Raw genomic sequence first — 23,905 nt, 5'->3', positions numbered from 1 at the left:
AAGGATCTAGCAGCCTAAGTTAAAATTTGTAATTCAAAGCAGAAAACTTAGGAAGTGTTCCTGCTCCCACTTTACATTTACTTATTATAAAATAGGGTGCTTCCCAGCCTCCCTGCTGTTTGGGTCTACAGGATTTAAGTGGAGAGCTACATGACAATGAGAAGCTTTGGATATTTCTGATATTTCTGATGATTATTTGTTTCTGTTGTGATATAACTTAATTACTATAAATTAGCTGCTTTTTCCTAAGAAATTAGAACTTCCTTTTAAAAATTACTAACTCCTCAAACTTGCTGACGATCACTTACTAGATTGAGGGGAAAGTATAATTAGCAAAAGAGCTATATCTGTTCCTTTGCAGAAAGCTTGAAGATCTGCCTTATTTTGAAACCAGGAAGGTTTTTAAAATTTCTGTTTGGAGGCATGAGGGGCAAAGATTTTTCTTAAGTAATGAACTAACTCATTAATTTTGGCTATGTTAACTTAATTAATTTAAATTAATTCTTTGTTCAACACTTACCAAAGAGGGCTTAATAATTTAATGAAGTATAATACAATTTTAATACTTTTTCCCACAACACTCAAGAACTATATTCATGTGTTATTTATGTACGTATGCATAGTATCTATTTGATTAGTGCTCATGAGCATTGTTCTAAATATTAATTTATTATAATATATTGCCCATAGTTTCCTTCTTTCTTCTTTCTCTCTCTCTCTCTCTCTTTCTTTCTTTCTCTCTTTCTTCCTTCCTTTCTGTGTTGCCATTTAGTTCTTATATGACAACCATTTACAATATTTGAGGAAAAAAAAAACCAATGTATTCCTGGCCTTAGTTATAGTAGAAATTATGAAAATTCAATACTCATCGCAAAAATAAAATGACATGCTAAGTTAAAGCCATATTGTTGTCTAGAATGATAATGCTTTCCATAAATAATAGGAAATGGCAAGACTTGCTGATGGCATACATTTCCATTTTACTTATCAAATAAATTTTTAAGTCATTTGGATGTGTCACTATAATTCTCTGATCATCTTCTCTACCTGTGAAGACGGAAATCATTTTTACCACTCTCCCAAATAATATCACTTCACCCAAGCCATATAATTTGTATTTCAGTTGCTATTAGCTACGTAGAACAGTTTAAAACTATGGGTTGAGCAAACAGTTGAGATTGTGAGGTGGAGGGTCCAGACCATAGGAAAACCCAGAAAGAGGAAGGAGCCAGATCATTATAGCAATATAAGCCTCACAATCGGAGACTGTCACTTTTAATGCCAGCCACGGGTTTCGCTGGTCGTTTCCTGAACTCACTGCTTTCTGCTGTATTAGCTCTTTCTTCCCCTACTTCTATTTCTTTCCGCGGAGTCCCATTCTCTGATTTGGAAGTCTGGTGAATAGTAGCAACTTCCTCGCTTGATGTGGCTGATCCTGTAACAGTATATTAATCCTCTCCTTTTTTTGTTGGCAGGGGGCTCGTACACGATAGCCGGCATAACCTCCAGTTGCGGGGCTTGGTGGTGCTACTTATTTCTAAAGCAGCTGGGCCCAGCAGCACGAATGCTTCGTGTCAGAACTATGACATGGTCAGTGGGATCTATTCATGGTAAGAAGAACTTAGTCTTTTGACCTGACTTTCTAAATTGTGTTTCCTTTTACTGAACAGTGGTCAGTGGAGCTCACTGTTTAGTTCTTTGTCATTCTCTGATTCACGGATTAACATATTTTGTATGGTTAAAAATGTATTTTTATTGTTCTTTTTTTTTTTTAAGTTATTTATTTATTTAGCAATCTCTACACCCAGTGTGGGGCTCGAATTCATGACCCCAAGACCAAGAGTCACACACTCTTCCGACTCAGCCAACCAGGCACCCCCCTCTTTCTTAAATGTATTTTTTTTTAAGATTTTATTTATTTATCAGAGAGAGAGAGAGAGGGAGAGAGAGCGAGCACAGGCAGACAGAGTGGCAGGCAGAGGCAGAGGGAGAAGCAGGCTCCCTGCCAAGCAAGGAGCCCGATGTGGGACTTGATCCCAGGATGCTAGGATCATGACCTGAGCCGAAGACAGCTGCTTAACCAACTGAGCCACCCAGGCATTCCCTTAAATGTATTTTTATCGTTCTTAACAAGTCTAATAGACTTAGCAGCTCCATGCGTAACTGGTAAATTTCCCTATACATATGTGTTGAAAACTTTCATTTCTGTTCTAGCCATTTAAAATTTTCTATTCGTGACTACCCCTCCTTCACCATCATGGTATTTCTCTATAGAGACATAGTCCAGGAATTATGATTTTTAAACCTACTCAAAATGATACCTAACTATAAAATAATGTTGCAACTATCTTTTTAGGAGAATGAATGTACTTCAGTGCCATATTGTTTTATTATGCTTATTTTTATGGTGAAAAGGTTTTTAACTAAACTTGCTAGAATAAGAAATTTTTTCTCCTACACACTTAGACACGTGTGTGAGTATGAGTCATTTTTGCTTCACATAAAAACATACTTAAAATTTTCAGTTCTTGGGACGCCTTGGTGGCTCAGTTGGTTAAGCCGCTGCCTTCGGCTCAGGTCATGATCCCGGGCTCCTGGGATCGAGTCCTGCATCGGGCTCCTTGCTTGGCAGGGAGCCTGCTTCTCTCTCTGTCTCTGCCTGCCTCTCTGCCTGCTTGTGTGTACTCTCTCTCTCTCTCTGGCAAATAAATAAAAATAAAAATCTTTAAAAATTTTTCAGTTCTATTTTTTTAAAAATCATTGCATTAAAAAAATCACTGTGTATTTTTTAGTAACAGTGTATCAGTAGTAACTTTTTTTAATTTAGTATTTATTGCACTTGACATTGTGTTAAAAGCCTCCCTAGAGCCTCTCTGTAGCCCCTGCAGGTAGACTTTGGCACGTGAAATTAAAACCACTCCAGAAACATGGGTGACAAGGAAATTTTCCTCACAAAAAGAAGCATTTCTGGGAAGTTTGACTTATGGGTACTGTATCTCATGGAGTTACTTTAAAAATTAACCCATACCTTAGTTTTGTTTTTTTTTCTACTAGTCCTATCCATACATTTTTTTTCTTAGATAATATTTAGAGAGGACTACTGCTTACCAGGTATGAAGCCAAATGATCTTCCTCATTAACAAGCAATCAGAATTATCACTGCTGGACCCCTCCTCCAGCCAGGATAATTTTGCAGACCTTTTACCATTTATCCATGCAAGTATCTTCACCAGAAGGGATACCTGGGATCGTTTTCAGTCCCTACTCACTGAGAAATAATTTATATTTGTTTAGTGTTTTATAGGTTACTGATCATTTTTATTAGTTATCTCATTTGATCGTTACCAAAATGCTATAGATAAGAGTTGTCATTATACTTATTTTATTCTTGAGCAAACTGAGATTCAAAAATCTTGAGATTTTTTTTCAAGGTGGCCCAACTGACAAATGAGACAAGTTGAGGATCCAACTATAGTTCTTTTCCTTCCAAATTTCATATGGTTTTTTTTTTTCTTGATTCCATTCTGCTTTTCTAGTCTGATTCAAAGAATTTATTTCACATATAGGCTAGGCTGTCCATTAAATTAGTATGCCAAAAAGGATCTTCTTCTTGTAAGCATGTCTTTGAAAAACGTCTGAATGGAAAGTAAATTGGCAAATCTTCTATACATCTACATCCTTCCCCCAGCCTGTCTGAATTAGAGCTCAAAACTTTACCTTAGGAGTTTTGTAGAGAGCCCTTGATTGAGTTTAGTTGAATTAACCACAGAAAATACATAGAGATCTGTAATGAATACCAATAATCTTGTTAATCCCTGGAAAGCAAATGGACTCCATAGTACCTTGTATCCCATGTATCTTTGTTTCCTTTAGGAACTCTGTTGATTTTCAGTCTGCCACTTTGACCCTATTGGTTGGACCTCTGCTTTTGCAATTGGGTGACTGTACATATCTTTAATGAAGACCAGCTATGTTTTATTATCTCTCATCCTAAAATAAAAATAACCCTTGGAAAGTACTATTTGATGCATATGTGTTCCCTAAATATTTGCACAAATGAATTATCCCCATTTTGCAGTAAAAGAAGCTAAGACTGAGGTTGAGAACTATCTAAAATCTTCTAGTTGGAAAGTGATAGAGTTGGTATGTAAATCCTACTTTTACTCTAAAGTGCGCCCCCTTTCTCCTAGGCCGGTGGTGATATCTGTATGTGGACAGGGCACTGTAATGTGATCTTGTGTTTTGAATTTCGCATCTAGCCACTAAGAAACAGTTGCATCTCCTTCTGATCCTTTGGAGGAATATAACACATGTGACAGATGATTATAGTAACATGAACAATTATAAAAAAAACTTTACAAAAGAATAGGTGGTACATTATGAATATAAAAACTTTATAAATAATATAAATGGGTTTTATAGAATCCATAAATATGTTTACCAAATAATCCTGGTGTGTTGTTCCAAGCTATTTTCTATAATCAAACTTAATCTAGTAAGTCGTTGGTGATGCTTGGGTGTTTTACACACTTGTTAATGTGAAAATGTAATTTGGCACAGTACTATGAGAAACCATTAATTTGTTTCTCTACCCCTGAAGTCATTTGTTTGGCTCTTGGTTCCTTAATTGTTCAAGTGTAACTTTCGCTGGAGTCTTGTATCTATAATGACACAGTGAATTATTTAACATTTGAGGGAAGTACTGACTTGGGAGCTTTTTAATTCACCTCCAGACTTCTGGGATTTACATTGTTTGTGTTTTTCTCTCATAAACTTGACTTTGAGGTCAGATCATGGGACCTGAGTAAATTACCTAAGGGACCAAAAGTGAGTTAGGTGACCTCTTTTGTTTGGCCTAAGGATATAAGTGATGGATATAACCTGTGGATATGCTTAGGAAATGTAGCATTTAATGGCCAAGAGAGGCAGAAGTGAGGCTAAAATGTAATAATTACATTTTGAAAAACAGCTACGAGAGCTACATTTATAAAACTGCACTATAAACATCTACCATAGCCTTTTGCCAACAAGGCTGTGGACTTCAGTTTTATTCCTCCAATCCTGGCTTTCAAAAAATTGATTGCAAAAGTGATCAATCAAAAAAGTAATACTGTAATGTTGTATAGTGACAGATGGTGACTATACTGATTGTGGTGAGCACTGAGTAATGTATGCAATTGTCACATCACTGTTGCACCCCTGAAACTAATACAACATTATATGTCAGCTATATTTCAATAATAAAAAAATTAATCTTTAAGAGTATTACTAAATTGCCAGGTATCATAGCCACTCCTAAGAAGATAAATTTATAACTTCCTACTATCTTAAGGATAGAATATTTTTATTTTATGTACAAGAAAGTCATTACAATATATAAAATATGATATTACAAAGTATAGATGTCTCTAATGTAATTATTAAGTTTAAAGAAACTTAGGTGAATTTTCCTTACGAATACTTCAGCTTTCTCGGTTGTTTTAGCAAGAATTGATTCAGTTATTTCTTGTCTAACTAACTGTTGTAAACAGACCACATGTTTTCATTCTACCTTCATTGCCTGAAATTTCCCAACATCTTTTATTAACTCTGGTAGAAGAGATTGAAACAAGAACCTTTGCACGGCCGAACCTCCATAGAGCATAAACGTAGTATGCCAAACAAAATACACATTTGGAATCACACATTTTACAGTAGTAGTTTAACATGGACTGTGTCTCACAGTGACTGTACCTTATTATGTCCTTTGACACTTTCAGTTCAGGACGTGAGCTGTAAAGCCAACTCTAAAGTACTCCTCATGGAACATGAAAAAGTCTCAACTTCTCAACATAGTTATCATGTAAAGTGAGATGTAAAGTTACATTTCAAAGGAAAAAAGTATTAGTGGAATATCATTGAAAAATCCAAAAAAATAACACACACAGTACTGCAGAAGATCTACTAAATTTTTGCATCTTTTGATTTTATCTTTTTTTAAAGATTTATTTGAGAGAGAGAGAGTGCGGGGGAGGGGCAGAGGGAGAGGGAAAGAGAATCCTCAAGCCGACTCCCTGCTGAGCACAGAGCCTGCCTGCCTTGTGGCCCCTCAGCCAGGACTCAGGTCATGACCTCAGCCGGAATCACAGAGCCAGCTGCCTAACCGTCTGAGCCACCCAGGCGCCCCTAAATTTTTAAAAATCCCATTAAAAGTTTATTTGCTTTATATTTTGACCTATTCCTTCTTTCAGTGCCTTTTATTTGCTCACCTCTGTTATCCACAGCTCCCATTCTAGCGTCTCTATGGCTTGATGTTTTACTGGTTTTAGACTCCTCTGAGTTTATGTTGTCCTCAATTCCCATTTCCATAGGGAGGAGAATGACCTGCTGTTGGGGAACCAGTGTAGTGACAGTATTGCTTCTGGGTGACAGGTGAGCTGATGAGTAAAAAAATAAAATTATGGACCGATCATTTTCTGTATTTATTTGTAATACTGATAACAGAAAACTGTGTACTTTGTGTGCTGTGAAACATAGTTCAGATGATCTATTTTCTCCATGTTACCCCAGCACTCAGTATATTCCTAACACATAGATGGCAGTCAGTGACTCTAAGATCATGGCTAATTAATAATAATAATAATTTTAAATTATTATTTTTTAAATTTTTATTATCATTTAATCTTCAAGCAAGGAAGACCTCCCTAAAAGGTTCCAGAACCCTGAAACTATAAACAAAAAATACATTTGACTGCACATAAGTGGAAAAAATTACTGTAAAGTCAAAAGAAAATGCCAGAGTTACAAAAATATTTAAAACATACAAGCCAAAGGACCAATTTTTAATGAACAAATCAGTTGAAGGTCTTATAAATCCAGAAGAAGATAATGCAACACAAACATGAACTAAAGAAATGAACAGGCTGTTCAGTGAAAAAGAATCTTAGATGATTAGTAAACAACAGGTGGAAAAGTCTGGAATTCATCATAATGGACAAATTAAAACACAATCACTGTTTTCCTTTGTCAGATTGGCAAAGATTAAAAAGTTTGATACCCAGTATTTGTGAGTGTGTAAGAAGTAAGCACTTGAATGCTTTGTTAGTAGGGACATTAATTGATAGAGTTACTTAGAAAATAATTTGGTAACTAACAGTTATAAAACAGACCAAATATTTTCATTCTACCTTTGTTGCCTGAAATTTCCCAACACCTCTTATTTAACTGATAAAAGAGATTGGAAGAAGTTTGCCAAGCACATTTTCTTTTCTTCCTGAGTATTCAGCTAGACTACATTGCCTAGCTTTGGGGTAGCTATAGCATTTTCAACTATAAATTATACTCTAATTCAACCACCCTTTGATTTAGCAAAATTGCTGATGTGTAAACACAAATGCTCAAAGATGTATGTATAAGAATGCTTTTTGTAGCATTGTTTGCAAGAACAACAGCAACCCCAAAAAAGGGAAATAAAGCATCCACCAAGAGAGCCCATGTTGTTACTGATGCAAGGGAGTATCAGATGGAGGTTTAAAAACATTAAGGAGGTCTGTTTGCCTGATCTGGAAAGATCTCGAAGAATCAAGAAAAAAAAATCAAGATGCAGAAACGTATTACAGTTTGATCCCACTGGGGCTTGAATGGGTGAACGGTGGATTTTTCTACACATGGAAAATGCTTTAAAAGAGACACAAAGAGTTAATTGTGGTCACCTCTGGGGATGGGCAACTGGTTGGGGGAAATGGGATGAGAGAGACTTCATTCATTTTATGTCCTCAGTGGTCTGAGTTATTTTTAACTGTATGTTTGTTTTACTTAAGCACTTCATAATGCACTTTTACCAAAAAACTGGTGGTTAGGGCGCCTGGGTGGCTCAGTGGGTTAAGCCGCTGCCTTCGGCTCAGGTCATGATCTCGGGGTCCTGGGATCGAGTCCCGCATCAGGCTCTCTGCTCAGCGGGGAGCCTGCTTCCCTCTCTCTCTCTCTCTCTGCCTGCCTCTCCGTCTACTTGTGATCTCTCTCTGTCAAATAAGTAAATAAAATCTTTAAAAAAACAAAACAAAACTGGTGGTTAGTTTAGTCCTGCTGTTAGAATGAGGGCTTTAGAGTCCCTGGGCTGACCTGAACTTTTTCTTTTCCCCTTTTTGACAAGATCAGGTAGACTATTAAAATGCATAAAGTATAGATTTTTTTTTTTTTAACAAAGAGAGCAGGAGTGAAGCAAAATGATTTACTTTCTTAGGTTTACTCTCCTTGTTAAAATGGACACCATCGGGGCACCTGGGTGGCTCAGTTGGTTAAGTGTCTGACTCTTGGTTTGACTCAGATCATGATTTCACAGTTACGGGATTGTGTCCTGCACTGGGCTCTGCACTCAGTATGGAGTCTGCTTCAGATTCTCTCTCCCTCTTCTTCCTACTCACTCTCTCTCAAATAAATACATAAAATCTTAAAATGGACACCGTCAACTTCTTGGAAATTGTGCTAGTTCTTTTTTTTTTAACTCAGTGTATTATTCAGTTGATTAAGGTTAAATTAATCATTATATCCTAAGGTCATTGTTGGGCTTTTAGAACTAATCACCAAAAAAAGCATAAACATAACTATAAGTTAAATCTAGAAAACATCTTAATAAAATGACTCGTGTTAACAGTGATTTCTCCTCTAAGAGGAAGTTTGTCAGACTTGGGATGCTGTCACAGAAGTGATGGTAGAATATTTGGAAGCCCAAATGAAATCTTAATTTAAGGAGAACGGTGGAAAATTTTAAAAATGGTAAAAGAAGTGAGTTTTGTTGTTGATAAATCTTTAAATTTAGGGAATAAGTCTTGGTCTCAGCTGAAAATATTTTAGTTTATAATTATCTTTTTAGTGTGGCATGAGTTAATTTCTGATGACGTCTAGTCATGGTAACAGTAGACTATCCATCTTCACCTTCATACCTCACATTAGAATTTGTCTGGTACTTAAAACTGCCTAACAAAATTAGGAAACCATATATACCTTAGAGATTGACCAAATCAAAAAATACCTTTGAAATGAGGATTGGGGCATCTGGGTAGCTCAGATGGTTCAGCATCCAATTTGTGATTTCAGCTCAGGTCATGATTTCAAGGGGCCTGAGGTTGACCTCCACCTCTGGATCCTCTCCAGAGGAGTCTGCTTGAGATTCTCTCCCTCTGGCCCTTCCTTCATGCATGCCCACTCTTTCTCTCTCTCTCTCTCTCTCTCTCAAATAAATAAATAAATTTTGAGGGGGAAAAAAAAAGAAATGAGGCTTAAGTAAGAACACGTTGATTATATTCATTTTGGGCTCTCAGTTACATTGATGTGAAATAATTAATATTGAAATGTATAGCAGGAAACATAGTTAAGTTTGTTGTTTTTTTTAAGAAGACATATGTAAATGCTAGAAAAGAGTCTGGGAGAAACCTCACCCACCTGATGATGACAGTGGTTGGAAGAAGTATGAAGGGAGGAGGTTTGGGAACAGCTATAGAGAAATCATCAAAGGGGGCTTTATTTGGAACATTTAATTTTTTTTGTAAAGAAAATCTATTCCTATTATTTTGTATGATTAAAATTAACTTGAAAATTAAAAGAAAGTTCTATTTCATACTTACAAAGCAATAAAAACCTACTTAAAAATGCATCTTTTTGTACTACAAGAACCTTAAAAATGAGAAGTGCTTATTGACAGTGATTTAAAATGGTTATGCTGAATAATTGAATTTAGAGTAGGCTTTTGAAGATAATTTCCTAAAGATATCTCAGTTCCCTTTCAGAGAGATTTCAAGAGATGAAAGCATGTGCACTTTGATTGCATATTCCTATTGATTGTATTCTGCTTACAACAATAAAAATAAACTCCAGATACAAATCTAGCAATATTACTAATTCATTACAACCAGTGCTTATTTTCTTCATTAACTTTTTATTGTTATTTTCAACTTACACAGTGTGCACAAATGCAGCAATTATATGTTGAAAAAGAAAGGGGAAGGCTCTTTATGTTCAGGATACTGTACATCACAAGTCATTACTTCACCAGAGCTGTTGGAGAAACACAAAATAAGAACAGCCTCTTACCAAACAAGTATAATTAACCACAAAAAGTAGGTGGGCTTAGCTACTAATCTACTCAGCTGAGAGTTCGCTTATTGTATATAAATATCTTGCTATAGATTAGCCTGCCTGAATACATCACAGCAAAAAACACACCACATAAATTGCTTTGGTGTTGGTGAAAAAGTTTAAATCTTTTCCTCAAAGAAGGGCTGTGTTGACTAGCAAGAAGCCATAGTCAAAGCCAATGTCCGGTGTCTAATTCTGCATTTTTTTAAATCTTTATTTTTAATTTTTTAAAAAATAATTATTTGTGGGGGGGGAACTAGCAGGGGGCAGTGCAGAGGGAGAGCTCTGGAGAAGCAGACTCACCCCACTCAGCAGGGAGCCTGATGTGAGGCTCGATCCCAGGACCCTGAGATCATGACATGAGCCAAAGGCAGGCACTTGACCGACTGAGCCACGTAGGCGCCCCTAATTCTGCATTTTAAACAGGGCTTAATTCTTGACACTTGTCATAACAAAATGTTAGCTTTGTGTGGTAGAAGATGTACAGTCAAAATGTTTAGTGACAGAGTTTGCTTAATAGTTTCATCCTTCCTGTTGATCCTTTGAACCCAGACCCAAGGCACCTCCCACTAGCAGACAGTGTGGTGTAATAGAGACATGGGTGTAAGGGCTAGAGATCTGGGTTCTTGTCACAAATGTGTAACTGATAGGCTATTTCGTGTAAGGCAGTCCCTTAATCGCTCTGTGTGATTACTTATCTATAAGATGTGATCATAATGGGCTTCAGGTCCAGGAGCTCAACCACAGGACACGTATTCAGCAAGATTCAAGTAGCGTGTGGTACAACACAACACATCCTGACTACCTCGTCTCTGCAAGGCACAGGGCTGAGTCTGCGAATATTAATAAGAAATAGTCTCCGGCCTCTAGTGACAAGGTAGAAAAATAATATGCATCTAGTAGCCATCTGACACTGAATGCAATTTCATTTCTAGAGCTCTGTTTCTGGAACTTAACTTTTAGAGCTATAACCATATTCACTCTTGGGTCCACAATCCTTCCATATTTAATTAAATTAAAGTTGCTTATTTAAAGACCGATAATCCTTAACATCTCTCGCATAAGTTGCTACTAGAGTACTGGCATCCACGGTGCCAAGGAACTCCCTTCTCCACTGTGCTGTTGGATTTTTTCACTCTTGGATTGTGTAGGTGGGTTGTAATAGAGGAAAAGAGCAGATCCTCAGGTTGGTTATCTCTAATCCTGGCATCCTTCCTCCTGAAGTTACTGGTATCTTGGGTCTTCATTTTCTTTTTCTTTTTTTTTTTAATATTTTATTTATTTATTTGACAGAGAGAGAGATCACAGGTAGGCAGAGAGGCAGGCAGAGAGAGAGAGAGAAAGGAAGGGAAGCAGGCTCCCTGCTGAGCAGAGAGCCCGATGCAGGCCTCGATCGCAGGACCCTGGGATCATGACCTGAGCCGAAGGCAGAGGCTTTAACCCACTGAGCCACCCAGGAGCCCCTTCATTTTCTTTTATTAAGATTCCCCCATTCCCTCCTTTGCTCAAGTTTTTAAGTTTGTAAGCAGAATATAATATCCTTAATTCTTCACTGGTGTCCCATTCCCTGCAGGATTAAATACAAATTCCTTAGCACAATAATTCCTAGCAGCTCTAGAATAGAAGTGGAGAAGGTAAAAGCATGATCATGGTTTTTCTTTGCCACCAAGAAAAGGATATGTGCAAAGGAATGCTTGACCTAATAAATTATTTAGGTGTGGGCTGCCTGGCTGGCTCAGTTAGAGGAGCATGTGACTGTTGGTCTTGGGGTTGTAAGTTCAAGTCCCACGGAGGATAGAGATTACTCAATAAATAAATAAACTCAAAAAATATCTTATTTAGGCTTGATGAGCAAGGAAGTGAAGCTGAGGGAGTCTAAAATTAGGGAGAAAACAGTGATCAAGGTCTGGAGGTCTTGATGACTCATATTCGGGGTTGGAGTAGTAATGCAGTGAGAGAGCTCAGAGGTTAGGTGGTTGTAGGAAAAAAGTAGGAGATTCACAGTGAACATTTTAGAAGGAGAACAGTCCTGAAAGGTAAGCTCCAGTTGTGCCTAAGAGTGAGGTTGATGGAATGTAGTAGAGATTGAATTGAGTAGATTGAGAAACTACGGGATGGGGAGTTCATGTGATTGAAGTCAACCAGGAGAACAACAAAACTGATCTGAGATACCAAAGACTAAGGAAAACAGAGTAACAGAGGAGAGGAGTGGCGGTGGAAAGTAGTTCGAAGGATCAGTGGGTTTCTCAAGATGGTGAAGAAATAATGAGAGTACTGGCCCCACCTCTCAGCTCCTCAGCCTGTGGTTTATAGGTAGTGAAGCATAACCACTCACAAAGATACAGGGCTTTCAGTACTCCAGGAAAAGCCATGTCTCTATTAAAGCCAGAACCTAGAGGGAATGTTCTATGAGTTTTTAGAACACTTAACACTGTTTTGTAATGACTAATTTATGTATATGTCTTCCCACTAGACATTACCTTCTAGAGGTAAGGGCCTGTGTTTTAGTCTAACCCAGCATGTCTCCAGTGAGCCTTCTGTTATATTTTGTATCTTTGAGACACTTCTTGTATGTCTTGGAATGATTTCTGTTCCTATATCATCCCTCTACTAGAGTTGTTCATTCATTCATTGGCTCATTCACTCATTGGCTAATTCATTCATTTAGTCAACAACCATTTATTGAACACCTGCTATGTGCAAGGCTGAGCATGATAAACACAGAAAAATAGTAATTATTACTATAGCTAACACCTTTTTAAAAAATATCTGGTACCAGTTCCATGTGCTAAAATGTTAATTTATTTAATCTTATGACATTAGTTAAGAAAAAATTGCTTTCTTGGGCACCAGGCTTATAGAAATTTAATAACTTGAACAAGTTTATAGTGTAAGTGAATGGCAGAATTGGGATTGAAACCTCATTTGAGGGGTGTCTGGGTGGCTTAGTCGTTAAGCATCTGCCTTCAACTCAGGTCATGATCCCAGGGTCCTGGGATCCAGCCCCACATCGGGCTCTGTGCTCAGCGGCGAGAAGCCTCCTTCTTCCTCTCCCTCTCCCCCTGCTTGTGTTTCCTCTCTTGCTGTCTCTCTCTCTGTCAAATAAATAAAATCTTTTAAAAAAGAAAAAAAGAAAAGAAAAAAAACCCATTTGATCATAGAACCCATGCTTTTTCCATTACTGTACCTGGCCTCTGGAGTAGGGTGCCCTAAATATACTTTCTTACTCATCTTGACATCCTCAGCACTAAACACAGATTTTTATGTTCCATGTTTGGTGGTGCAGAATTGTGTAGTTAGATGGAAACCAGGTTTTCGTTGGCTACCAAAGCCCTCGCATTATGGTAGGCACTCAGGGGCTCCACGAACTACGGTTGATATACTGAGACAAAATTTCCTTTGTTTTGAGATTGAGTATGGATCTCTCTCTACAATTTAAAAATAAAAACGTTTACATTTGCAAACTGTATCTCTTTAACTCCATATTTCCTTTCACAGATTTATTCTTTATCTATTGGGGAAAAACCGATAACTGTGTGTTTTCTCTGATATACGAACCACTTTCTAAGACAGACTTGTGCCCTAAGAAGATGTTCTGTCTAATGAGCATTTCCTATAGAGCAGGAACAAACTGTATTTCATTGGTCATTAATCTTGAAATACTCAGTGCTACAAATTTTGGTATTGAAAAAACCACTAAATTCATACTCATTGGAGTCACGGTTTCAGGGAAATACTTGGGTAATTATGCACCTACAAGATATGCTGCTGTCCATGGGTAATTTACATCCTGCAGAAATAGAGAGTGTCTATTCCTCTACCGTAATTACTTACATATTTATCACAAATAATGATGTAACAGATTTTTAGAGGCTGTGCATAAGAGAACCAACAAACTGAGACGCAAAACAAGTTTCCACCCCTTCTTTCCAAAGCTATAGTTAATCACTTGAACACTATCCAATATAGCAGAAAGCTGGCAGACTTTTCTTTGCAGCAGGCTATGTAAAAATGTTGATAATTTACAGCTTATCATGCCATGCAAACGACTGTGTTCTCAGTGTAGGAGAGTGAGAAAATACGGCTGTGAAATTACTGAACTCTCCTTTGTTAGTTGTTTACTGGCAACAGTGGAAGGAGTCTTTGCACTTAAAATGCATTTCTGTATTTAATTTTATAACATTCAGTTCAGGATTTTTTTTAAATGGGAACTTACTTTTTCTCTCTCTTTGTAGCTAGGCCAGAGCAGTTTTAATTTAACAAAAACAGTAAGCTGAAAAATCAGAATTGTGGGGGAATTTCAGTGGAATAGTAATAAATTATTAGGGTTTAGTTTAGTTTATGGTTTAAATGATGCAAAACCAGTTCTTTTTGACACCCCTGCAGTGTTTCATAGTCAGCTTGTTATTTTCATAGGTACCTTATGCAAAGTTTGTTTGGCTGGAAGTTATTTTCTTCAGGAATAATGAGGGGGTAGGCAAGGTAACCTGGACCTCTTTGTAATGTGTTGAACATAGCCACCTATGTTAGTTCTTTTCTTAACATTTTCTCATTTTACTGATTCCCCTCTTCAATTCAGAAAGCCCAAAAATCAGGTACCACATAGTCTTTTGTGGTTTATATTCTCTCTGTGCCTGGTGTGCTATTGCCAACTTATCCTCAGTAAATATGCCCCAAACCATGACCTCCAGTTTGGTGGGAAGGTAGCTCCTCTGTGAAGGACTAGCCAAGGTTCGCTTTTAGATGCTACCTACACTTGATAGGGGGCCTTGAGTGAAGGAAGTTCCTAAGAGAGCCAAGTAAAGACAGAAGAACTGTTATTTGAAAGTCCAGAGTCTGTTTCCTTCTAATTCTTCAACTCTAAATGGGTGTAGAGCTTTCTATGTAGTTTACACTTCCCTGAAGATAAAAAGAGAAGAAAAATTCGTATTTACATATTTAAAACATTCAAAACAGCTTGTTTAGTTTTTCTGTTCTCCTGTTTGTTTTAGAAACAGTTTAGAAGCTGGGGACTTTCTAGTTCTTATTAATCCCATACTCTTTTTTTTTTTTTTTTCCCGTAACACAAATAATCAGATATTGAGTATATTTAAATGGGAATTTTTATACCTCTGCAACTCGTATGTTTTTGAGAAATAATGGAGTATTATCTCAGAGAAAATAGGAATATCAAGGCATTATCATTTTTATTGTCATTGTCCTCTTGAAGCAACTTTTTAGTATAAAAACTTATATTTTACAGCCACACAGAAGAATTTGTTTTCTACTTCAAACCTTTTTTTTTTCTTTTTTAAGTCAAATATTACAACAACCTTCAAGTCATCTGTTTGTGGCAAAGTAAAAAATTGAGTATAATGATTAATTCTGCTTTCTTCTTTTTAGGTGGTGGGCGGGGGTGCGGGGAGGGGTACTAGACAGAGACCTGAAGTGTGCCTTGTGGGTTGGAGGATGGGATACCTAACAGTACTCTCCACTGACCTCTTCTGGCCTCCTGTTAAATGTGGTATTGGAGTGGACAGCGATTCTCTCTTAGAATGCCTTGGTGAGAGAAAGAGGATGCCAGAAAATCAGCCAATGTAGATAGACTTTGTGATGATAGCCTCCTAACCGCTTTCATATCCTTTTGCTACTCTCCCACCCTCCAATAGAAAAGAGTCTGATTACCAAACACACTTCGTAGGTAAACTAATAATTACTCAGTTTTTTTCATTTTATTAGGTACACTTGTAACTGACAATCTGAACATCTGATGACCTTGAGATAATACTCTTACATCTTATCAATGTGTACGAAGCTAAGGAAAATTTGAATAGTTATTAATAGATGTGCCTTTATCCAGAGGTGAATGAAGGACTCCTTAGACAATTTGGGAAGGGGAAAACAACACTTCTGTGAAGAATTCTTTACCTACTATGAAGAATCCTTAAAGATCTAGGAATTTGGGTACCTGGGTGGTTCAGTCAGTTGAGCGTCTGCTTTTGGCTCAGGTCATGATCCCAGGGTCCTGGGCTTGAGCCCCCCATCAGGCTTCCTGCTCAGTGGGGAGTCTGCTTCTCCTTCTCCCTCTTCCTTTGTGCTTGCCGTTTCATTCTCTCCCTCAAATAAATAAATCTTTGGAAAAAATGCTTTTGTAGGTATCAGATTACACTGAACTGTACTGGGTACCATACCAAAAGAATTAAATCAGTCTACTCTCGGTCCTTTTAAAGTTTATTATCTCTAATGTGTATTTTTAAAATATACAGACAGTATATCATAGACACATATATTAGATATATAACACATCATAGTTCATACTTTCATCAGTTTAGGGAGAAAAAAACAAGGATACTGCCCTCATTTGTGGTGGTAAAGATCAATTAGAATAGCCAATGAAATTCAGATTTTGGTCATATCAAATTATTCAGTCAGATTTAATTAACATTAAATAGATAATACATTTATCCACTCTGAAATTTGATTTACCATACATGGACCTGACCAGGTAATCTATTCCTTAAGATAAAATTTTTCAAAATTTGGGACGCCTAGGTGGCTCAGTTGGTTAAAGCCACTGCCTTCGGCTCAGGTCATGATCCCAGCGTCCTGGGATCGAGTCCCACATCAGGCTCCTTGTTCTGTGGGGAGCCTGCTTCTCCCTCTGCCTCTGCCTGCCACTCTGTCTGCCTGTGCTCGCTCTCTCTCTCTCTCTCTCTCTCTCTGACAAATAAATAAAATCTTAAAAAAAATTTTTTTTTCAAAATTTAAAACATGGTTATCTGAACTGTTCTAGAACTTCTTTGCTGACTTTATTTCATAAAGTCCATCATTCCAACTTTAGGATGTTTTCTTCTAATCTGGGTCAGTGTTTAAAAGAGATTCCTTGGGGTGCCTGGGTGGCTCAGTCGGTTAAGCATCTGCCTTTGGCTCAGGTCATGATCCCAGGGTCCTGGGATGGAGCCCAGTGTTGGAATCCCTGCTCAAATGGGAAGCCTGCTTCTCCTTTTCCCACTCCCCTGCTTATGTTCCCTCTCTTGCTGTCTCTCTCTCTCTCTCTGTCAAATAAATAAATAAAAATCTTTAAAAATAAAAATAAATACATAAATAAAATAAAAGAGATTCCTTAAAATGTATATTCTAATGATTTGCGGTAAACAGCCCCACTTCAGCCCTTCACTCTCCACTTCTCCACATTCCCAGCGTCTTTTTCCCCTACTGTTCCCTATTGGGTAGAATTACCCTTTGGGTCCCACTTTAAAAGCTGCTTTCTTTGGAACTCCTTCCCTTATTCCATCAAGATTTGGGTGAGGCCTCCTTCCTCTGGGCTCCCTTGGAACTCTGTGTTTACTTCTAGGATAGTAGTTATTGCCCAGGATTAAAATCATTTGGTTTGCTCTGTAAACCCTTCCCTGATCTAGCTAGCCATCAGCTTCTTGAGAACCGAGCTATGGTTTTATTCCTTTCTTTTTTTTTTTTCTTGGATGAATTCTCAGAGCCTATCACAGAGTTTGACATGTGGCAGGCATGCCATAAATGCCCATTAAAGAGAAGTGAGGGATCCTCAAATGTTGACTACAATTGCAGGCTGTTAATATTAACATATAGAGAAACTATTTGAAATATTGTCCTTCTAATTGTATGAATTTGAACAGGTCATTAACAACCCATCAGGACTTCAGAAACATCTTCAAAAGATCTTTTTGCTACAACTATTTACCTCAGTTCAGATGCTGTTAATTGGTTATCTGATGATTTGACAAAATCTATTAAAAAGCTGTTATTTAGCAGTATCTATTTTAATATTCATAACTCACTCCAAGATGTCCCCTCTTGACCAAACCTTTCTAGTTATAGTATAGCCCAAATCCCAATTCATTAGATATCAATAAATGTGGGTTTGCCACAAAGATAAGAAACTCGGTTATCTTTTTAAGAAAATAAGTATTTATAGCAATAAGTGAATTTATAACCAAGTTGAGCACAAAAGCAGAGTAAAAAATGTTTAAAAATAAATTGATGTAAATGAGGCATTTGAAAATACAGGTTGGTCCTTCATCGTTAACTTTAATTTTGTGACTTTTGTCAGTTGATGTCACAACCTTAGTGTTATTTTTAAAATAGTTTTTTTTTTAGGGGCCTTTAATTAAGTAATGTGGTGTTTGCTTATTTCAAAGAGCCTGTCTTCATTCCTGTCAAAGCCATGCTGGCAGGGCATCGCTTTTCTTTTCCCTTTTGTTAATATTCTGTGTTAGATAATGGTTTCGCAAATAATAGATTCCAAGGACCTTTGATCCACCATTACTGTAAAATAAAATACAACTTAATTTTTTTCTGGGCATAATGGTTTTAACCTTGTGTACTAATTTGACTGTGCTTGTGGGGGCAGATCCTTAAATGAGACACAAATGAAGGAAAAATTGCTAATGCTGCCACTGTATATGTAATGAGCACTGGGTAATAAACCATAACCTCTTCGACATTTCTCTGGAAAGCAGCGTGATTATTTTGGATGGCTAGCCCTTTGTGGATGGCTCATTACCGTCTGGCATAATATGTATTGATAGAGACTGTAATTGTCAACTCCTATTTGACATGCTGCCTCTAATAAATATGGCTTGCATCACTGGAATCTACTAATGGTTATATGGGAAACTGTAATTAAAGAAAAAAATTATATATGTTTTAGGTTTAAAAAATAGTATATACGTATAGAAAGTGTCTCTATAGAGGATTGTCTGCTCACCACTCTCCAACCCCCCCCCACCTTTGCAGCTTCTTGTCTTAGGGTATTTGAAGCTTCCCCTGGGGATTGGTACTTTTTCATCAGTATAGGACCAACATGTGACAAGACCCACGTGCGTGCGTGTGTGTGTGTGTGTGTGTGTGTGTGTGTGTGTGAGAGAGAGAGGGAGAGAGAGAGAGAGAGAAAAACAGAGGGAAGAGATTATCCTCCACACTTAAGGAAAGCATTCCTTTTTTTTTTTTTTTAAGATTTTATTTATTTACTTGAACGAGAGTGAGAGAAGCAGGCTCCCCACTGAGCCAGGAGCCTGATGTGGAGCTCGATCCCAGGACCCTGAGATCACGACCTAAGCCAAAAGCAGTCACTTAACCGACTGAGGCCATTCAGGTGCCCCAAGGTAAAGCATTCCTATCAACAAAGAAGTGGCAGTGTGAAAAGTCCTTCTATGTATATAAAAGATCCATAAGACTCTAGTTTATGCTTCTGAGTTCAACTCCTGAAGTTAATGCTTTATATATAGCCAGATAGTCTCATATTATTCACCTTTTCCATGGTTTTCTTTAACTATATCTTTTTCTAACTTTACTCTCATTTTGTTATAAGAAACTTCTGTTCTTTGGTAGGGAAAAAAAATACCTAAGAAGCCAAATTAATATGGAATAGGAGGGTACCTGGGTGGCTCAGTTGGTTAAGCATCTGCCTTTGGCTCAGGTTATGATCCTGCGGTTCTGGGATCAAGCCCCATGTCGGGCACCCTGCTCATTGAGGAGTCTGCTTCCCCTACTCCCCCTACTTGTGCTCTCCCTCTCTGTCAAATAAATAAAATCTTTAAAAAAATATGGAATATGAATCACAGGGATATTAAAGACCCACAGAATACCTTACATAATATTTAAGATTGAAAAAGTGTAAATCAGAGACTAGAGCTGGACCTACCTCATGTTATAAACCAAATGTAAGCCTGGTCATTTTGTGTCTGAAAATATAGAATTGGAATTCTAGAGAATAATTTTTTAAAATATTTTATTTACTTATTTATTTGAGAGAGAGCATGAGCAGGGGGGAAGGGCAGAGGGAGAAGCAGACACCCTGCTGAGCAGGGAGCTCAATGTGAGGCTCGATCCCAGGACCCTGAGATCATGACCTGAGCCAAAGGCAGATGCTTAATTGACTGAGCCACCCAGGCACCCTGAGAATAATATTTTTGTTACACATTGTGTAATTGTAATAGACTCTAAACTTCTTGACAAGTTTCTCTTGCTTTATGTATATAGCTCATGATTTTTATGAAATGAAATCTTTAGCATAGCTCATGAAATCAGAACATGGGCACATGTTTCTATTTCCTGGAGTAGGTCTAGAAAATGATATAAAAACATAGGCAACTCGGGTTTTTTCTCAGCAATGTGAAGTTTGATATCATAATTTTCATTCTAAGGAAATGGAATCCTATTTTTACCGTTCTGGTGAAGAGACGTAGGTGTTGGGAGAGCACAGCTGTATTCATCCACCCATAGTTTTAAATCATGGTCCTGTTGGTTTGTCTGGGCAAGTTCCTTGACTTTTCTGAGCCCCCATGTACTCATGTGTAAAAATAGGGACAATACTACCTACCTACCACAGCTATTATAAGAATCATTTGGAAGAACAGGGAGTCCTGGGTGGCTCAGTCAGTTGGGTGTCTGACTCTTGATTTCAGCTCAGGTCATATCTCGGGGTCATGAGATTGAGCCCCGCTTTGGGCTCCATGTTCAGTGGGGAGTCCACTTGGGATTTTCTCCCCCTCCCCTCCCAAGATAAATAAATAATTCTCTAAAAGAATCATTTGAGGGACACCTGGGTGGCTCAGTTGGTTGGGCGGCTACCTTCAGCTCTAGTCATGATCCCAGGGTCCAGGGATTGAGTCCCACTTTGGGCTCCTTGCTCAGTGGAGAACCTGTTTTTCTCTGCCTCTGCCTGCCACTCTGTATGCTTGTGTTCTCTCTTTCTCTCTCTCTGACAGATAAATAAATAAAATCTTCTTTAAAAATTTTAAAAATGGGGATGCCTGGGTGGCTCAGTTGATTAAGTATCCGCCTTTGGCTCAGGTCATGATCTTAGGGTCCTGGGATCGAGTCCCACATCAGGCTCTTTGCTCAGCGGGGAGTCTGCTTCTCTCTCTGCCTCTGCCTGCCACTCTGCCTGCTTGTGCATGCTCTATCTCTCTGACAAATAAATAAATAAAATCTTTTAAATAAAAAAAAGAATCATTTGAAAGCACCTATGAACTTAATGCAGTACTTTTTGGTGTCAACTAGCTATTCTGTTGACATTATACTTCTTTTTTTGCCCTTTTATTCTTGCTTCTTCATTCTTCCCCCCCCCCCCCCCACAGAGGACCACCTTTCTAATCTGATATATTCTCTGCTTTCACAAGGGAGTCCTGTCCATGAATCACAGAGTTTTAATTTTGTTAGGCCATAATTAATAGCTAATACCTATTAGCATCCAGACCCCATTCTAGTTTTCTTACATGCATTAACTCACTGAATCCTCACAGCACCCTTAGAGATTATCATCCCCATTTCACAGATGAAAAAAACTGAAGCATATGGAGGTGAAGCATCTTGATCAAAGCGACACAGTGATGGGGCCAGGATTTGAAGCCAGGCAGTCTAACTCCAGAGCCTCAACTCTTAGCCACCAACTACACTGTCTCTGCAGTTCACCTCTGCTCATAGCGCTAAGACAAAAGGAGAGAGCAGGTACGGTTCTAGAGAGGCCTAGTCTGCCTCCCTTTGTAGGGCTAAATTATATTTAAAAGGACAAAACCAACACAGCAGTTGAGGGGATAGATGGGTGTTTTGGCGGGGGGTGGGGGTGGCGGGTAGATGGTAAACCATGTGGAGGAAGAAGCAACTATGTTGTAGGATGCCAAGGGAAGGGGAAACTAAGTCATGTCTAGTCTTACACTACACCTGCCAGCAAATACCAAGTGTTTCCTCAGCATGGAACACCCAGGTCTACTGCTCTTGATCTCACTAATTCTTTGCTATTCTTTAAGACACAGCTGAATCCTCATCTTCTCCAGGAAACCTTCCCCAACCCCCAGGCTGAGCTAAGTTCCCCTTCCCTGGGCTCCCATACGCACTGCACGGAAGTCTCTACAAACATTACTGGTCATAGCTGCCATGTACTGAGCACAGACCACATGCCCGGCGTCACACGTGTTATCTCTTTCGTGTCCCATGACAGTAGTAAAGGGTCAGTAGTGATGTCCCCTTTATATAGATAAAGACAATAAAGCTCAAAGGTGTTAAAATATTTAGCCAAGATCCCATGGCCAGTAAACCACAGCTCTGGGATTTAAATCAGGTCTTTCTTACCCCAAACATATTCTTTTTTTTTTTTTAAAGATTTTATTTATTTATTTGACAGAGAGAGAGATCACAAGTAGGCAGAGAGACAGACAGAGAGAGATGAGGAGAAGCAGGCTCCCTGCTGAGCAGAGAACCTGACATGGGACTCAATCCCAGGCCCCTGGGATCATGACCTGAGCCGAAGGTAGAGGCTTAACCCACTGAGCCACCCAGGCGCCCCCAAACATATTCTTTTTTTTTTTTTTAAAGATTTTATTTATTTATTTGACAGACAGAAATCACAAGTAGGCAGAGAGTCAGACAGAGAGAGAGGGGGAAGCAGGCTCCATGCTGAGCAGAGAGCCCAATGCGGGGCTCGATCCCAGGACCCTGAGATCATGACCTGAGCTGAAGGCAGAGGCTTTAACCCACTGAGCCACCCAGGCGCCCCTCCCCCAAACATATTCTTAATGACTGCAGTGTATTTACCTACTTCGTTGACATTATCTACCTTTGTCTTTCTCCTAATCGGATTGCAAACCCTTCAAGGACTACACTGTGTCTTATTTATTTTTTACCCTAGACTCTGTCAAAACTGTGCTTTAGAAAAGAAACAGACTATTCAAATATGCTTATTTTTGCTAAATGTACTTGAATGTTAAATGTGTTTTTAATGAGCAGAGTTTAATATAATTTTCCTTTGACTTAATATATTATCAAACTGTATAAAACATGTACAGGTAGTGCTGGATAGATCTTCTTCCTTTAGAGCTGAAATCAAATATTACATGAAGAAATGTTTGTAATTAATAACAATAAATCTCCAACAAAGAGTAATGCCATATAATAACGCAATATGTAATAATATAATTAGAATAATTGTAAGTTCTTTGCAGAAATACAAAGAAATCAAACTGCTGGTGTTATCAGGGATTTCAGAATGACAGCCACCTACCTTTAGCTCCCAGAAGGAACAACCCAGCATCGTTCCCTTCCCCGAGTGCTGGCACTAAAGCTTGTATCCCTCCTTTTGAGATTCCTGGCTCAGTCCTTTCCTGTGGAGAAGGGCTTATGGTAGGGCAAGACCTTTACAGTGGAAAGCAGTTCAATTATGAACTGTTTAAGTTATTACCTAAACTTAAGGCCCAGGAAGGCTAAACTGTGGGTACATTTTTATCTTTTAACAGGGCTTGCTAAAAGGACAAGCCAGAATATCTCCGTGTCCTCCCCTGATTAAGTCTTCCCTCTATTCTTTTCTTTAGAATGAGAATGAAGACAAAGAGCTGAGTTAGGTAATTCATTTCTCTGCTCTCTTCAAACTGAGTTAATTCTGTCACACCACTCTGATTAATATGTAGGTCTCTGTTTTGGACCGCAGCAGGGCACTTGTGTCCAGAGGTAAGTATGCTGGTGAAATTAGGTGGTATAATGACTTGACATTCTGATAATTAACTGGCTGTGAATATTTGACTTAGGTACCTAAGACCCAACTGTTAACTCACGTTTCTTCGTATAGGTAACCTCAGTGAAACAAAATATAAATAGAAATATGTTAATTTTCTTTTGTTTCTATGTGAAAATGACTCTTTGGCAAATAGGGGCAATTCAGTCATTTTGGTCTGTTAATTTATCCAAGTCATTTGAGGCTGTGGCCGGAGGATGAAGGGTGTTCCTGGACTTCTCTCCTTTCTTGTATTGTTCTCATTTCTTTCCCTCTCGGCCCTGTCTGCGA

General features: G+C 38.2%; 1 protein-coding gene across 2 annotated transcripts in view; it reads left to right on the top strand.

The window, feature by feature from the left end:
• PDSS2 (decaprenyl diphosphate synthase subunit 2) overlaps window positions 1-23,905 on the top strand; it is a 256,809-nt gene that overhangs the window by 109,388 nt on the left and 123,516 nt on the right. For both annotated transcript variants that reach the window (XM_047733752.1, XM_047733753.1), the window contains exon 2: window positions 1,476-1,610. In XM_047733752.1, coding sequence (XP_047589708.1) covers window positions 1,476-1,610 — 135 coding nt within the window. The remainder of the gene's footprint in view (window positions 1-1,475; window positions 1,611-23,905) is intronic.

Source organism: Lutra lutra, chromosome 6, assembly GCF_902655055.1.
Source record: "Lutra lutra chromosome 6, mLutLut1.2, whole genome shotgun sequence".
Classification (NCBI taxonomy): Eukaryota; Metazoa; Chordata; class Mammalia; order Carnivora; family Mustelidae; genus Lutra; species Lutra lutra.
Note: the sequence above shows the minus strand (reverse complement) of the source record. Positions and strands in the feature narration are given on the sequence as shown.